Genomic DNA, 18,068 nt, shown 5'->3' on the forward strand with positions numbered 1-18,068 from the left:
CTTTGAAATTTTATCCTTATGAGATTACTCAGATACCAGTCAAAGATCACACCTGGAATGTGCATTTGTATGACTGTATGGAAAGATTTCTCCTAGAGCTACACAATTAAAATTAAAGGAAAATACCTCTGAATATTTTTGCATTTCTGTACTTGGGATTTCTTTACTCAGACAGTAAATCGTATGGTCAAATTTCCACCAAATTTGATATTTTTCTGTGTCTTTCAGTAACAAGTTACTGACTAGACTTGATGATACGAGCAAAACTCTTGTGCTGTGAAAGTACTGAACTCTATTTCCTTGTTCTCGAATTCTGGAGACAGCAAGCTATATAAAATTCAGATGCCAATTTCTGTTTGCACAGTGCCAGTAAGAACTGCCATGTTAAAAAACACAATAATAATAAATGAGAATCTGTCTGCCAAAAGGACAGCTAATGACTTGGAAGCCAAACCTGTTTTAGTGATTAAACTCATGAACAAACTTTGCTTTGTTTTAATTAGGTAGTGCTATAAAAATTGAGCCAATTTCCTCATCTGAAAAATGGACAGTCATTCATGATCTGATCCAATTCTAGGCCTCAAAAGCAGCCCTATTCATCCAGCCATACATTATTAGACACTTAGAAAGTACAGTTTTGAATAGGAGGTTTATTATCAAACTAAGTATATATCATAGCAAAATAGCTAGATCCTACCGAAGCAACATTCCTACATCATTAGCAACATCGCACCAGTTATACGACCTTCAAAAACTACTTTTAATCCAGAAGTATAGAAATTACCCCAAATTCTTTCTTCTTCCCACACAGGTACCTAAAACGTTTACCTTTCCCCTCTGGACAGAACTCAAAGTTGTTAAATCTTCTTAAGCCGATGCAAGGAATTCCAGAGCCCTTCCCAGACTGCGATTGTTTTTGCTATTAAATTCTGTAGCGCTGCGGCTTACTTCTGCTATGAGTCAGTGGGCAGGAATGTTACTGAGGAGTTGCAGCTATCAACTCTGAATTGCAACATAAGAAGGAGAAGATGGTAATTTTGTGCCTAACACAGCACTTCTGAAATAAAAATAGACCAAAAAGAACAAAGAATCATCCACTTTCTTTCATTGCTGTGATCCAGGAAATTGGTCTCAGCATGACATTCAGCTTTCCTGAACCACAACCTAAATCTCTTAGGCTTCAGAGCTATAGGGAGCTTATCTGACCTGACTGATCTAGAAGGAAAACACTCTCAGACTATAGGTTACAGTTTACAGCTGATAAAATATAAAGAAATCTGCTTAAAACAAACAAACGAGGAAACAATACAGACAAAGCCAAAGGGAACAGGAAAAAAGGAAAAAGAATGCTATTTGATGTAGGTATTTTTTATCTCAATTGGAAGGCACCCAAAAACACAGTCTCAGTGACTTGGTTTGACAATATCACTTTCTATGTAAGCTTGTTAGAGCCAGATGAATACAACAAATATATTTTTTAAGATGTGATTTGTTTTGCATGTTTGCCTTCCTTCTGTTATGCTGGCTCTTTCCAAACAGTTCAACAAATGAGAATACTGATCAGAATGCTTCTGGATGAAGTGAACTCTTAAGGAAATAGTGAACAAAAGCAATAAAAGGAGTTTTACATTCCACAGCTATAAATACTCACACTGTCAACTTACTTTTGAAAACTAATACTTGTGGAACACTTCCTTTAAATAATTTTTGGTGTCATATTTGGCATCTCTTTACCTGGCAGTATTTCTCTTTACTCATTACACTATATCCTAACTTCAAATTCTGAATTTCAAGTATTTACTAATTGGAATAAATTATAATAAATAAGATAAAATTATAATAAATAAATTCAAAAGAAGTATGCAACAATTCATTTTTACTGGGAATCTTACTATGGCTAATAACTTTGGTAGGAGGGAGATACCTGTTGATAGTGGGACTCCTGACTTAGTTCAGGAAAGTATAGTGTGACTCACTGGGTGGGCTCTGGACTGAGAAAGTGGAAAAAGGCATGGTGTGTTAAACTCTGACTGAAAAACTTTAAACTCTGAGCATTCAAACAATTTATTGAGGGCTACAAGTAGATACTCCATCACTTCAAGTCTTCAAACAAAGACGAGATGGCTAAAATCTCCGGCTGTTTTTCAGTTAAACATAACTGAACTCAGAACAAGAAATTATATATGGCATCGAGTCAGAGATCTGTATTCAAGAGGCCTATAGGCTGCACATCATTGGAACGATTTTGCAAGAATAGACATATTAAATAGAAGACTCTTAAAGATTATACAAATGGAAGTCATATAAGCACAAAAGGAAAAGAGAAAGGTCTTGGAGTCTTTCTCTGACCTATCAGATATATCAAATACTGAAAACTGGCAAATGTCGTAGACCTCAACATGGCCAGTAATGGCCTGGCTGTTCAAAGAAAACTTATTCAGATTTGTTCTTCTTGGGAGAGTTTGCACAGAAGTAAAACATAATATAACAAGGATTGTTAATTACTCTTTCATCATTTTTTTTGGAAGTATTTGAAGAATAAAATGCGGTTCCTCACTTTTACACTAACTCAATATGTTTATTACCTCCCATAAGTACAGCAAAAACGGTTGTATTGAATCTTTGCTCTTTTGTGGATGTTTAAAATAAATAGCTAACAAAAGAAAGGTGTGGTCTTTGTTCCCATTATATTCCAACTCTCGGCTGAGTACTTCCTGAGGTATTTTATCTGACAGAAGTTTAACAGCTTATAAAATCAGTAAACACAAGATAATGTGTTCATAATATCCTTTTATCATTCAGACTCAAAGGAAATTGCAAGCACACAAAAAACTTTAATAGTATACTGAACATAATTTTTCCATGATAAGCTCTAATGCAGGTGGTTAAATGCTACTTATAAAAGGTAAAGATTATTTTTTTTCTCACGTGTATGATTTTTATCCAGGAAAGTTTTAGATCACCTTCAAATATCATGTAGAAATGTGGGAGGGTCAAAGATTGTACAGCCATGACACGGTAACTCAGTGCTTGCCAAAATGTTCTTTCATTTCATCTGTTACGAATTAATTTGTTTATGCTCTTCTCTGCATTGTTTTATTTTGTGTAATGCTAAGGATGAAACAGAAAACATGTAACAGTCTCCATTCAGTTGAATTAAGCTCTGCTGTGTGGAAGAGTATATGATAGATAAAGGACTTGCTCAAGATCTCAGTGCAAGAGTCAGGAAGAGAGAACAGTCTGTAATCTTCTACCTTATTTACAAGAGCAGCTTAGATACCTTGCCTTCTCCTAACTGTCTCCTTTCCCCAGGAGGCTTCCTGTTGACCTCAATTTTTCTTTTGTTCTCGCCAAAGACACCTTTCACCCATATTCTACCTTGCAAATCATATCATCTCTGTAGAAAAGTGAACCAACTAATTTCTCTGCAGTATATGTCTACTCAGTCTTGTTTTCCATTAGTGCCATCTCTAAGCAGTAGTACAGATTATATCACATAGCACCAAATCTCTACTACTCCTCTTATCATCAGCCAAAACAAAAAAGGAACGACAAGAGCAAATTTATTGGAAAAATGATTTAGATTACAAAGTTATTTAAAACACTTCAAAGTTATTCCAGTTTCAAACCTTGCATTGTCATTGGATGTGCTGGGTCATCATATTTCACTCAAGTACTTCTACAGAAAAAAAATGGAAGAAAGCATCTACAACCCCTTCCTCTTAGAATGAACTCTCAAAATGGTTGTACAGTATCTTTCATTCTCTACACTCAGAACCAAGGAAAATAAAAAGCTAACAATGGTGGATTTAATTGCAAAATGGAAAAAAAAATCTGGGGCTGGGCAGAGAGGCAGGAGAACTTTTGATTCTGGACTTTTCTTTATAATATATGAAGGGGTTCCTTACTTCTTTCATATTCTTGTCCTTTGATTCAGCTCAGAGGGAGAAATTTATGAGGTATTTCCAACCTATGTAATCATTTAATCTTTCTCCTGATTAAGTTTTTTTTTTGTTTGTTTGTTTTCTTTCAGTCAAGCATGCATCTGGATTGCGACTCCAGAAATCTAAAGAATGTGGAAGTGCCTAGACAATGTGATAATATACAATGACCATCCCATACATTATGAATTACAAGTTGTTGCTACTCACTTTTCTGAGGAATCTGCAGATATGCCTGTTTAACCCAAACCTGCCATTTCAGAATAACTGAAGTATTTTTTGTTTCTTTTTGGACTGCTTTTGTCAGCCAAGGAATAAACTGAAGATGGTGCTACTGAACTGGAAACAGAAAAAAAAAAGAAAAAAGAAAAAAGAAAAAAAAAAAAGATTAGACTATATAACTAAGAGTGCAGTGTATCAAATGCAATATTAAACTAAACAACAAAAAAAAAGGGAAATTCAGATTAAACACTGGATCTGTAGGCTGTTTGTGAAACTGGATCTGAAATTAGGAGTGGAATAGTAATTTATGACCTTGTTATCTTCCGTGTTATAGAGATCTCCTCTAAAATGTCTTCAAAATGGGCTCTTAAATGTGGACAATGAAAATACTTATGGTCCTAGAGCTACAGAGAAACAGTGGTTCTGCTGATATGTTTTGGTTGTGTGAAATGAGCACGTTTAATAAAACCAAACCGGTTACGCCTTGTGCCTCCACCTTGTCATTTTTTGCACCCAGGTATGATCTCAGTCACTAGCATTTTGCTAGAACACTTGGAATGTGCATAACAGCAAATATTACAGAGTGCTGAGATAACAGCAGTATCAAGTGGATTACCTTCTCCATCCTTACAGATCTGGTGAAGGTCTACAATGGGGATCCTGTCAATTCTTCAGCCAACATGCAGGTGTTTTTCCAAGGTCCAACCAGGTTAGCTATTTTAGCTAGTTTTGTAACTGCCAGTTGCTTTTTCCTTTATTGTTTCTGATGGTTATTATGTGGATCATCAAAACTTACTTTCTTCTTCACCAGTAATGAATTGTCTAATCCTTGGCTAGCCTAATGCTTGGTTTGGGGATTTTAAATGCCAATGCCTCTGCCCTATGCCTGCTTAATATATTATCAGGTCTCACAGGGATAAACAGACACTTTATCTTCCTGTATAAATCAACTCAAAACTCTTTGCTGTTGCCTTAAGAGGAAAACATCTTTCCAATGTAATGTTATGCAAAAACAAACAAAACAAATCAAACAAAAAACTTTAGTTTGGTGGCCTGATAGATGCTCTGTAGCCATATTATAGTAGTCTAAACATTTTTGGCCAGTTACATTTTTGCAGCAAAAGCATTTTTGCGACAAATCAGCAAAGAAGCTAACAGTTACTACTATTACTCAAATGCTGTGTTAATTACTGCTTTTGTTTCAGTGCCCTTAAAAATCTTTCTCCCTATCTTCTCACATCTCTGCAGTCTCAGTTAAACTTCAAACCTTCACTTCTTTTTGTCTCTAGTCTTCATATGCCTGTGTTTATTGCTATTATTGTTTTTTTGGCTTTCTTTTCCTTCGCCCTGGAATAATAAAGTAAAATTAACAAGATAAGGCCAGCAGATGCACAAGGAAAAATCATCATGTCTCTGACATAGCTTTCAATACTAATTAAATTGGACTATCTCAAAAGATAATCCATTCAGTTTCTGTGAGGGTGCATTCATTAGTATGTCTGCTGATGGTAGCACTTATAGCAGAGATCTTTGTAGGAGGAATTAGTTACTGTCAGTCTAGAGGCTCATTAGCGTTGACATAGGACTTCCCCCAAAAGGTATGTTTATTTTTTAATTAACAAGACATTCTTTAAGCCATATTGTTTTGGCTCACGTTTTTTCCCAAATCCTGAGATGTTATTTTATAACAGTAGTAGAGAACTATCTACAATAATGCTTCTTGCAGATCTAAGGTTCCTTATTGCACACTTTTTTAGTCTACCACACGCAATAAAAAATGGTATTGAGGAGCTGGTACTGTTTTATTTCTCTGAAGCACCTTTTTAATTATTTTTTTATTTCTGTTTTTTATATAGTAACAAATTTGCAGCTAATTCCAGAAGAGGGACAGCAAAATAAAAAGAAGAAAAAAAATCATTCTCCAAATGTAAAGTGGGAATCAGAGTGATGATAATTTAAGCTCCTAGAAGAGACATACTACCAATATATGACATCCTATATTAAGGATGAGAAAATACACAGTTATGATACATAGAAGACTACAGTAAAGACATTGTTACTAAAACATTCTAATATCTATTTAATTTTTTGGTTTTCCTTAACAGCATATTTTATTTTTATGTAAGACCTTTTTTTTTTTTTTTTTTCAAGATACAAAGAAGGAGCTGTATTTTAAGGATAAACCACAGTGACAAAAAAAATTGTAGTCATTGTATTAAGGCATTTTTTTTCCTCTTAAATTCTGCTTCCACCTGCTGGGCAGTGAGAGGTATGCCACTGTGACAATAGCATCTTGCCAACAGAATTGCCAATACTGTGCTGAATATCCAGACATGGTACCCGAGGCCAGGATAAAAGGACGTTATAACTTTTATAATACTATATACACTATATTATATATACTGTATGTTATAAATTACTCTTTTAGCCAGAAAGAATTAGCTTATTGAGTAAGCGATCAGCAAGCAAAACAGCGCTGGGCGGCCGGGGAGTCCATGCTCCTCCAAACGGCGCGCACCCCCCCCCCCCCCCCCTTTCGCAGTCCCCTTTTATCACCGAGGTCTTCCGGGGTTACGCAGCCCCCCTGCCTGGCACTGCGGCTGCGTCGGCTGTTGCACGGGGGTCGTCTCCGGTCCCTCTGGTGGTCGCACGGATGAAGGCAGCAGTCTTCCTCTGCTTGGTGTGTGGTGTTTTCCCCTCCTTAACTGGTCATGTCGGTTTGTCTTAAGATAGGGCAGTGGGTTATCGGTTTTGCAATTATATTGTTTACACAAAGTTCTCTCAATCTTCTGTCCGAGACAGCAACAGGCAGGGTGCCTCAAGGTTCTTACCGCCGCCTGGGTGACTCCCTTTGTTCCTTCTTAATATAGCCATGGAAAATAATGAACAAACATGCTTTATACATCACAATCCCTCCTTTTTTTTTTAGTTAGTTATTTTGTTCATTAATTCCTGGTATGCCTGACTACTGAGCATTAAAGTTTCAGCAGTTTCAGCATCCTCATCCGTGGTTATGGGTTCATATTTAGCACGGATATGCATCAAATGCGCTGCCTCTAAATGGCTTTTTACAATCGCGATTACTCAGTTAAAAATACATGGTCCAAAGGTTAGCCCTAACACTAATAACAACAAAGGTCCTGCTATTGTTGACAGCAAAGTTGTAAGCCAAGGTGAATAATTAAACCAAGATTCGTACCAATTCTGCCTAGCTTCATTCTCTCGCTTTCTCTTTTCCAATCCTTCTCTGAGCTTCATCATTGTATCCCTCACTACTCCAGTGTGGTCTGCATATACACAGCATTCTTCTTTCAAGGCAGCACATAATCCACCCTGCTGCAAAAATATTAAATCTAGTCCCCTACGATTTTGCAAAACAACTTCCGATAGTGACCTTACCGATTTTTCCAGGGCAGTAATAGAGTGTTCAACTCAAGTTAAGTCTTCATCTACAGCCACACGTAGGGAGGTGAACTCCTGACTTTGTCTGACCAGAGAGGCAACTCTCTCAGTGCCCACCCTGGTACCTCCCAGAATTATCAACGTAGCCAATGTTACAGCCGTGATTGGTTCTCTTTTTGTTAGACGGTACTCTGCTACCGTGTGCCGTGTATATACGTACTCTTCAGAATGGTATAGAATTCTTGGTACAATTATTACCTGTATACAGAAATCTTGAGACACATTAAAGAGTTTAAGTGATAAACAAGGGGTAACACCCGTCGATGAGCAGACCCATCTAGTGTTATTTGAGGGTATTAACCATTTTTCTTTACCTCCTGGTGTAACCTTCTCTGTAATACTGCATAGATGGAGCTTCTCACTAGGGACCGTACCTACACACCTGCCATTCCCAGTTACTTCCGTCAATGTTATTCCTACATCCCTTCCCCAATTGCATTGTGGAGGGTTGGTGTTACTTGAACGGGTTGCCTCTCCCAGATCCCCAATAGCGTCGTAATATGGAGGCCTTATATCAAGACATAACCAGCAAGGTCTAGGTACGTTTGGATTTGTTTGATTCAATAAGTAATAACTAGCATTCATGATTCTCCACATGTTATTCTCAGTCATCCCTTCACTTTTCACTTCATATTTTTGACCCACTGATTTATTAATAACCTTTAGTGGTTTTGGGCTATTAGAAGTTTGTATTTCAAAAGCTTGTATAGGTTGAATCCTTAAAATACTCCCTGACAGTTCTTGGTTTGGTCCCACCCGTTGGGGGTTCTTAGCCTCTTCTTTCTTTATATATATTACACCTCCCCTATCAGCTCCAGATTCATAAAACCTGATTCCCCAACATTGTCCTAGGGTCCATCTTTGATCATCCGGTTGGGTTACATTGATGTATGTGAATTTGCAATTCATGTGATCTGACCTGTAGTGCCGTAGACTTCCACCATAGAGGGTGGTTAGTCCGCCCTTATTCTTCCAGTTACATCCTGGTGGCCCATGCCCCGCCTTCAAATATTTATCTGCTCCAGCCCCGGGATTCCAGTCTGTGGCGATAGTCTCACAATTCCAATAAGCACAATAGTATTAATTTGGATAATTACAATACGGCCTTCCCGGGTTAGAACTTGGGCACATATAGAAGCTTAGTTGATTAGAACACCTTTGCTATATTTCAACCCCAGGTTACAAGGTCACACAGTAAGACCTTAAAGCTCGGGCCCCCAGCAGTAGTTATCTGCTGCACAACATGGTGATCTTCCCATCTAATTAGACTCCATGTAAAAGGTTTATGAGGGTGCGCAGACCCAGGAACAATGAAAACAATCACACCTATTACTATGTATCGCAAAAAGTGGCTAGGGCTCATTTTCCGGAGTTCTTTACCTGGCCACGCAGTTCCCCACTGTTTCACTCTCTGCCTCGCTTGTCAGTTCGGTTGCGGCGAACTACAAGGTGCAGGTTCTTCTCGGCAGCAGTAGTGTTCTTCAGGGGAGTTTCTTGGGTAGCCGCGACCTCTCAACCTGTCACCGATCACATAGGGTCCCCCTCCTCCCCCTTTTTACGATACATAGACAGTGACAGTATATATTATACTTATCAAGTTCGTTTCAACGTGAGCTTTAAGTCATCAGGGCCTGCGATCGCTTCCCATTCGCTTGTCTGGATTGGTCCTTTCACACGACTGGCATGCATCTACCCCTTCTCAGCCATCCGGATAGCTGTCTCTGTGGTAAGTAAAACAACACAGGGGCCTTCCCACTGTGGTGTTAAAGACGTTTCCTTCCATGTCTTAATTAGAACCCTATCTCCAGGTTGTATTCTATGGATTGCTATATCTAATGGGGGATGCTGTGCCACCAGGCCTTTTGCTTGTAACTCCCTCCGTCGGTTCATAAGCTGTATTAAATAAGGTGTTAATTGGATATCCTGTACCTGGGGGTGATCAGATGGCATTTCTAAATCATAAGGCATACAATACAGCATTTCAAAAGCTGAAATTCCAACATCAGCTCGGGGCTGTGTTCGGATATTCAATAGTGCAAGCGGTAAACATTTCACCCAGGAGGCCTTTGTGTCCATCATAAGCTTTGTTAGTTGTCTTTTAATTTCACCATTCATTCGTTCCGCCCTTCCAGAGCTTTGAGGGTGCCACGAAGTATGATATTCCCAATTTGTCCCCAAAGCTTTCATAGTCTCTTGGGACACTTTCGACACAAAGTGCAGACCTTGGTCAGAATCAATTGTTTCTATAATCCCGTATCTCGGTATAATATTTTCTAATAGTACTTTCACCATGGCATGGGCCGTTTTCCTCGTTGGGAAAGTTTCGACAAAAGGCGTGAGATGATCTACAATCACTAATAAGTATTTGTACCTTCCTACTTTTGGAAGCTCTGTGAAATCCAGCTGGATTTTAGCAAAAGGCCGGTGCACCAATTCCCGACCTCCTAACACCCTTTTCCTCATTTGTCAGGTGTTTACTCTCCTACAGACAAGGCAATCATTCACAACTCGTTTTGCTACATTGTATATTCCAATACACATATACCTCGTAGCAAATTGATCCACTAGTGCTTGAGCTCCCCAATGAGTGTTTTCATGAAACCTCCGTAGCACTCTTAAAGCTGCAGACTTAGGGAGCATTTCCCGTCCATCAGGCAATACCCATTTACCCTCATCTGTCTCTTTTATACCCATTTGAGCCATTTTATCCTTTTCTGGCTGCGTAAAGCAGAGCAATGTATATATGGGCCCGTGTAAGTAGCAATGCGAATTTTTCCCTTCCTCCTCTTCCCGGAACGAGCAACTACATTGTATGGCATCACAGCCGAAATCCTTCCAACAGGCATAACATGGAAATTCCTTTAAGTCTTTTCCACAGTCTGGGCAATCTTTCCTCGTTCTTATAATTCTTATACTCATTAATGCTGCCCTCTTTGCCTCCTGATCCGCCAGGTTATTACCCCTAACCTGAGGGGTGAGGCCCTTTTGATGCCCTTTTATATGCAATTTCTACAGCAATTTCTTTAGGTTCCCTAATAGCTTGTAAAACCTGGGCAATCAATTCCTGATGTATTAAACCCTTTCCTTGTGAATTGATGAGCCCCCTTTCTTCCCATATTTTACCAAATGTATGTATTACCCCACAAGCATATTTTGAATCTGTATATATTGTGCCACTTTTATTCTTCAGCAGTTTTAGGGCCTGCAAGATGGCATATAGCTCACAAGCTTGGGCCGACCAGCTAGGGCTCAGAGGTCCAGATTCTACTATCTCAAATGTTTTCCCATTTACCAGCGCATATCCTGATTTTCGTTTTCCTTCAACTATTCTTGAGGAACCATCCACGTATATTTGTTCACCGACGGGTAATTCCGCCTCTTCTAGATCAGGTCTCAACTTTGTCTGCTCTTCTATATTTCGGAGGCAATTATGTCCTAAGGACTCATTTGGTTCCCCATAAAGAAATTGAGCAGGGTTCGGTAGGGAGGTTGTTTCTAATGTTAATTTTGGAGAGGAAATCAAAATTCCTTCATATTTTAATCATCTGGCATCGGTAATCCATTTCTCTGCCTTTTGTTGCAATACCCCACGTATATTATGTGGAGATATTACTTTGATTTCCCCCCCAAAAGTGATCTTTTGTGCTTCTTCTACTAACAAGGCAGCAGCCACCACTACCTGCAAGCAATTTGGCCAACCCCGGCTAACTGGGTCCAATAACTTAGACAAATAGGCCACAGGTTTTTTACTCCCTGCCCATTCTGGGGCCAGCACTCCGTATGCCGTGCCTTCTACGCTGTTCACAAACAGAAAAAACGGCCTCCTTAAATCTGGCAAGCTTAACACTGGGGGGCGTGCTAGTTCCTCTTTTAACTTGTTCAGCCGTTCCTCATCTTCCCTAGTCCATTTCAGCAACCCGTCCCTAGTGAGTTTTTCATAGAGAAATTTAACCTTTCCACTATAATCCTCTACCCATTGTCTACAATAGCCTATTAATCCCAGCAATTGCCGTACCTGCCTTTTAGTTCGCGGGGACGTTAAAGCCAATATTCCACTGATTCTGTCTGGATCTAACTTCTTAGTTCCCTTACTTAACTGGTGCCCCAGGTATTTTACCTCTTGCTCCACAAATTGTAATTTTGATTTTGTAACTTTTAATCCCTGTAGGCTGAGAAAATTTAACAGCCGTATACTTGCTTGTCTAACAGCAGTTTCATCCTTTCCTGCTAGTAATAAATCATCTACATATTGTACTAAGGTTACTCCTGGTACCCTGTCATAACCCTGCAGAATTCGTTCTAATGCTTGTCCAAATAAATTGGGGGATTCGGTGAACCCCTGGGGAAGCACTGTCCACCGCAATTGTTGTTTTCGGTGGGTATCCGGATCTTCCCATTCGAAAGCGAAATAATCCCTGCTCTTTTCTTCCAGGGGACATGCCCAGAATGCATCCTTCAAATCTATCACGCTATACCATCGATCTTCCGGGTGTAAATGACTTAGCAGGGTATGGGGGTTAGCTACCACTGGAAATCTAGTTACTGTTCTTTTATTAATTTCCCTTAAATCATGAACCAACCGATATTTACCATCTTTTTTCTTTACTGGCAAAATTGGGGTGTTAAAGGGGGACATACAAGGGTTCAAATAACCCTTGTTGTAGCAATCGTTCGATCTCAGGCTTTAACCCTCGTCTGCCTTCCTCAGACAGGGGGTATTGTTTAATTCGTATTGGCACACTTGCGTTGGTTATAGTCACCTTAAAAGGTGCAATATCCAATTTTCCCACACTGTCAGGAGTATACCAAGCTTCTGGATTTATATCTTGCTCATCCTCTACTCTCAGAGGACACAGTTTAACTTTCAATTCCTTATCTACTACTTCCAGACTTATACCTAATTCTATTATTAAGTCCCTACCCAATAAATTATAATCTGCCTCAGGTACCAAAAGTAAAGACCCTATCCCCAGTTTCTAATTAGATTCAATCAGCACTTCTTTTATAACGGGGACCCCAAACGGTTCCCCTTTGGCCCCAATCACCTGTACCTTCTCTGTTGATATTTTGCACCCCCGAGGCAGAACTTGGACCGTAGATCTCTCAGCCCCTGCCTGTATCTATGAGAAACTCCACCTCCTCTCGCTGGGGACCTACTTTTAATTTTATCAAGGGCTCAGTCTTATTCCGGGTCCCCAGCAAATAGAGCCCCTGATACCCCTAATCTTCCTTAAACATCCTCTCATCTTTCATCCTCCGTCAGCATTCCCTTTTCATGTGACCCTTTTTATTACAATAAAAACAAGTCACATCCCTCGGCCTGCGGTCAACTGGTCTGTCGTCTCCCACCAGCCTCCGATGACCCACTCCAGACCCCTTTTTACACTCAATTCTCCTCTGTCCTTCCCTGACCGCCGCCACCATCATTCGCACCTGTTTTTTCTCCTTCTCATTCTCTCTCCTGACAAACACTTTCTGCGCTTCTCTTAACAACTCACCCAAACCCCGATCCTGCCAATCTTCTATGTTCTCTAATTTCTTCCTAATATCCAGCCAGGATTTTGCTACAAATTGAGTTTTCAGCAGGGCCTCTCCCACAGGAGTCCCTGGGTCCACCCCTGAATATAGCTGCAGGCTCTTACGCAGCCTCTCTAGCCATTCTGTCGGGGTTTCATCCTTTTTTTGCTGTTCACTAAAGGCCTTATTGATGTTGTGACCTCTTGGGACTGATTCCCTAATTCTTTGTATAATACTGGTTCTTAAATCTTGCATATGACCACGATGTACGGGGTCCTGATTATTCCAATTAGGTCTCTGCAGTGGCCCTTTAACATCTGCAGCTGGACCTTGCTGATGCTGCTGATCCCAGATTCGCATCCCCGCCCTCCTAATCATTCCCCTCTCTTCTGAGGTAAATAAAATCCCCAATATAGATTGCACCTCCTCCCAAGTATACACGTTGGGTCCTAGGAATTGATCCACTCGTTCTGCTACTCCGAGGGGGTCTTCCAACAAACTTCCCATCTCTTTCTTAAAATCACGGACATCCCCAGAATTAATGGGGACCGCCACATACCCCATTTCAGGTTGCGGACCTCCCATAGATATTTCTCGCAACAGATGAAGCCCCCCCACACTCTCAGATTTCTGAGATTCCTGCCCTTGCCTTCTAGTTCGGCTTCTAGTTACTGGTCCCTGGATAATTGGATCGACATCACTGTCCGACTCCCCTGAGGACTGTGAGTTAGAGGGCCCTGAAGGGGCTGTGGGCAGGATATAGGGAGGTAGTGATGTCGGGACCTCCAATTCCTGGTTCTTTTTCTTAAGCTTCTCCTCCCCTCCTTTTTCTTTTAAAGGATACAAATTATCTCGATTCCCCGAGCCAATCCAGAAGCTCGGATATTCGCTCTCTTCTAAACAAAAAGGTTCCTTTGCATTCACATAAACGTTTAAGGCTTGGCACACACAGTCGTCAAACGATCCAAATACGGGCCAATAAAGACGGTCGCCTTGAATTTGCTGACCTCCCCAAACCTCAACACAGTAATGAATCATTTTAATTTATCCTTTCCACGCCTAGAAGGGTGATCACTCCAATTCTTAAATCATTAACCCCAGTGGGCTATCTGGCGGAATAGGGTGCAACATAACACTAGGCATTACCCCTCCCATGGGACCAGAAGGCTTACTCTTCTTCTGTCCCATCTTCCGGAGCGCCTTCACACACACACACACACACGCAGCCGCTTCCCCCTGGTCGTGGCCCAGTCCCTCGCGGGATGTGGGAACCGCACTACTGAGGGGTCCGCACTCGCTTCGCCCGCAATTGGACGTCTCACACAGACGCGCTCCGGGATCACCAACCCCAACCGAACAGAACGCCGGCCTATACTTACCCACCCCGCGGGTCTTCGTTCGGCATTCGTGCACAAAGATTTCCTAGGGGTTTTGACGGCTTTATTTGCTTGCTGCCCGAAATTTAGGGTTCGTCGGTAGAGGGCCCGAACGGGAATAGTCCCGGCGAAGGCCGCCGAAATCGGCGGGGCGACCCCTCGATAGGTTTCCCGATCGAATTACCTCTATCCGAGTCACGGCACCAAATTTGTTGTAAATTACTCTTTTAGCCAGAAAGAATTAGCTTATTGAGTAAGCGATCAGCAAGCAAAACAGCGCTGGGCGGCCGGGGAGTCCATGCTCCTCCAAACGGCGCGCACCCCCCCCCCCCCCCCCCCCCCTTTCGCAGTCCCCTTTTATCACCGAGGTCTTCCGGGGTTACGCAGCCCCCCTGCCTGGCACTGCGGCTGCGTCGGCTGTTGCTCGGGGGTCGTCTCCGGTCCCTCTGGTGGTCGGTCGCACGGATGAAGGCAGCAGTCTTCCTCTGCTTGGTGTGTGGTGTTTTCCCCTCCTTAACTGGTCATGTCGGTTTGTCTTAAGATAGGGCAGTGGGTTATCGGTTTTGCAATTATATTGTTTACACAAAGTTCTCTCAATCTTCTGTCCGAGACAGCAACAGGCAGGGTGCCTCAAGGTTCTTACCGCCGCCTGGGTGACTCCCTTTGTTCCTTCTTAATATAGCCATGGGAAATAATGAACAAACATGCTTCATACATCACACTATATATAACTTTTATAATACTCTAACATTATAACTAATAAATTGCAATTATAACTTCAAAAAGCTGATAAATAAGCGGCAGAGCTACAATGCAGATGAATAATATCTATTCCTTACATGTAGAGTGTCCAGAAAGTTGTTGCAGAATCTCATTAAAGTGATTTCACTTCTGGATATAGTTATGCCGCAGTGGTAGAAATGTGAGCATAATGCTGTGATGACTGACGGGATTATGCTCACCTTCCACACACATTTGGTGCTGTCCAGAGCTATTCCTTTGATGCCAGGGCATTTGCTGGAGAAAACAAAAATATTTTTATTGAAGTATTTTTGTTTCACAGATTTTTCCAGTGGTTTCGTTCCCTTTCTAAATTAGAGAGAGATTAATATGCCATCTATATTTTTGCTGGAGCAAAAAACGTTGGCACAAGTATTAATGACTGGGAATTCAACTCTACTTCCAGGTGGTATCAGCAGAATGCCTCTAGCCCACCATGAACCTGGAGCTTTACTTAGATACTTAATGTTTCTGCTTTGGAGTTCAGCATAATATATATCCTGAAAATGGTAGCTTATTTTTTCTGTTCTGACAATTGGACACCCACTCCCGCCCACGATGACTGAAGTACAAATCATATCAGCTTTTCTGAAAAAGAAATGGAAAATCCGGGCTGCATTATGCAAGTCCAGGCAATGGAGGACTGATAATGAGAACTTGAAGCTACAGACTTATTGGCCAGCTGGGTGATCAGAGGATAACAGTAAATGACAGCATGAATACTACCCAAAAAAAAAAAACAAACAGCCATTGTAAAAAATGGCTAATCCTATTTTTTTTCCTCAGCAAAGTTTTAAGAACCCAGACCTGTAAACTTCAAGCCCTAAAGCAAGTTGCTAAGCGTGTACAGTTGCAATGCAGAAAAAGTAGAAAACGACATCAAACAGATTAAAATGACCTCCACCTTTCCCTGCTCTATTTTTAGCTGGGAATTCCTAGAGGAGATCAAACGAACACAACGCTGTGGGAGTCGGTACTGCCTTAAATAAAGGCTCTGGACCTCATCCGTGGCTCATGGTTTTGACGTCGTGATTTTACTAGTCTTCTTCCAGTTAGGAAAAATCATTTACAGACTTCATCACAGTTTTCATATTTTATTTTAGAAGCAAAACGAGCCCGACGCTTAACAGGCAGCTCCAAGCCAGCTCCCGCTAACCCCGGCACCGCGCTGACTGCCGTCCTGACTGGAAAACTACATCTCCCAGGAGGCGCTGCGGCCAGATAGAACAGGCGCGGGCGTGCTCTCCTCGCGCAGTGCACGCTGGGACTTGGAGTTTCAGCCGTCCCGCCATTCCACCGCGCTGCGCAGGGCTCTCCTCCCAGGGGCGCGCAGAAGCGCGGGAAACTCCGTCCTCCGCGCCCTGACGTCACGTAGCCAGGTCCGGGCGGCGCACCCGCAAGTGCGGAAGGCCACCTGCCATCCGCGGTACTACGGCTACGGTGCGTATCCATCCGCCGCGCCCGCCTCCCGCACCGTGGCGGCGCCTCCAAGATGGCGGCGGCGGCGGTTGGGGCTGGGCTGTGAGGCCCGCGGGCAGCGCCGCGCTCCGGAGCCCGCCGCTCCTCCCCGCTGCTGGAAGGCGACACCTGCGGCCGGGGCTGGAGGAGCGACCGGGCCCGGGCCGCCACCCCTCCGCCGCGGGGTGAGGCTGCGGGGCCAGGCGGGGGCCGCCCGCTCCGCGCTGCCCGGCGGCGGGAGGAGGCCGCGGGGCGGGCCCCGGGCTGCCGCAGGGTGAGGGCACGGGGGGCTTCTCCCTCGGCTGCTGCCGCTTGGCCGTGCCGTGAGCTTGGAGGGGCTGTGCGGGCGTTTGCTGAGCTCAGGCTCGCCGAGGAGCTAAATTTAAAGCTGGGCGTGCGGCCGGCTTCGGTCTGTGTGGCCCTGTGAGGGATTTTTATAACCGTTGGGTTTTGCAGTTAACCTTTCTCTTTCCAAAGTTCCGAAATGAAGGACTTTTCGGGGGTATTGCAGTTGGGATGAGTGCTCTTGGGAAAACGTGCTAGCAGATCTGTTGTAGATAAAAATACTGAAAAAAAAATTAAATAAAAATTCTAAATTTGTATCTTTACTATATTAGTATCTCTTGTGATACTTCTGAGCAATTTCTATATTGCTGTAGTATGCACAAAATGTGTGTGATCCTAATCGTGTAAATGCTCTGACAGGTAAAAGTTTTGACCGTGATCTTCCACGTTACCTTATTGTTACTGTAGTAAATGTACTTGAGAGGTGTTTTTTTTCAAGTTCCTGGTAATTACTGTAAGGCAGTATGCACATGCTCGAGCGCAGCTTTTGTACGGATTCCCTAATGTGCAAGGGGCTAAGATTGCGAATGGGTTGCTGGATGCAGAAATAGAATGGTGGGAGGGCACCAGGGCTTTTATAAGAGGATTTCGTCTGGCTGGTGAAATGTAAAGTAAGGCAAACCACAATTCAGTGAAGTGTGAGGGATAAAAAGCACAGCTGCTTATGTGAGTTTCATTTCCAAGAAGAACGCTGGCTGAGCTTCCATGTTATTATAACTGAGGTGAAGAGAGAAAATAGTGTAGCTCAGTGATCATAGCCCATTTGAATATAACTTATTCGGAAACATGAAGAACAATAATATGAATGCTTAGAGACTTGCCGTCTGAGAAGGACATGGTTCTGTTAATATATTTTTCTTAAAATTCACTTGCTGAAAGTAATCAGGTTACTGTTATTTTTGAGCTGTATTTAGTAGAATACGTTGGCATATGCCCGGGGTTCTTATTTGAGAAGACTGTTCAGAAT

At 42.1% G+C, this 18,068-nt stretch overlaps 3 protein-coding genes across 30 annotated transcripts in view; 1 reads left to right on the top strand and 2 right to left on the bottom strand.

Moving 5' to 3' along the window:
• Positions 1-14,854, bottom strand: part of FGL1 (fibrinogen like 1) — a 36,188-nt gene extending 21,334 nt beyond the window's left edge. The window contains exons 1-3 of one of the 6 annotated variants that reach the window (XM_083833535.1): positions 4,780-5,796; positions 4,152-4,280; positions 2,964-3,111 (exon numbers count right to left, since the gene is read on the bottom strand). Coding sequence is in view for 1 of the 6 variants with exons in the window: in XM_083833532.1 (XP_083689658.1) it covers positions 14,522-14,547 (26 nt within the window). In the remaining 5 variants the exon portion in view is untranslated. Of the gene's footprint in view, positions 1-784; positions 2,848-2,963; positions 3,112-4,151; positions 4,281-4,779; positions 5,797-14,521 lie in introns of those variants that run through there. The other 5 variants (XM_083833537.1, XM_083833534.1, XM_083833532.1 and 2 more) reach the window with 5 other exon arrangements.
• LOC310898426 (uncharacterized protein) lies at positions 5,947-14,180 on the bottom strand (the record flags this gene model as incomplete). 4 transcript variants are annotated; one of them, XM_083833522.1, is made up of 2 exons in its annotated part: positions 5,947-7,023; positions 9,216-14,180. In XM_083833522.1, one exon carries the CDS (start codon positions 14,178-14,180, stop codon positions 12,885-12,887), a length of 1,296 nt encoding a protein of 431 aa, XP_083689648.1. In that variant the 3' UTR covers positions 5,947-7,023; positions 9,216-12,884. The 4 variants fall into 4 exon arrangements, with proteins under 4 accessions (XP_083689648.1, XP_083689646.1, XP_083689649.1 ...); XM_083833520.1 differs by having other exon boundaries at positions 5,947-8,678; XM_083833523.1 differs by having other exon boundaries at positions 5,947-6,886; positions 8,545-14,180.
• Positions 14,855-16,561: 1,707 nt separating the features above from the next.
• The window catches only part of PCM1 (pericentriolar material 1), a 42,464-nt gene continuing 40,957 nt past the window's right edge, over positions 16,562-18,068 (top strand). For 14 of the 20 annotated variants that reach the window (XM_083833482.1, XM_083833498.1, XM_083833500.1 and 11 more), the window contains exon 1: positions 16,756-17,030. The gene's annotated coding sequence lies outside the window, so the exon portion shown is untranslated. The other 6 variants (XM_083833493.1, XM_083833497.1, XM_083833490.1 and 3 more) reach the window with 3 other exon arrangements.

This window comes from Anser anser (genome assembly GCF_964211835.1).
Source record: "Anser anser genome assembly, chromosome: 4".
Taxonomy (NCBI): Eukaryota; Metazoa; Chordata; class Aves; order Anseriformes; family Anatidae; genus Anser; species Anser anser.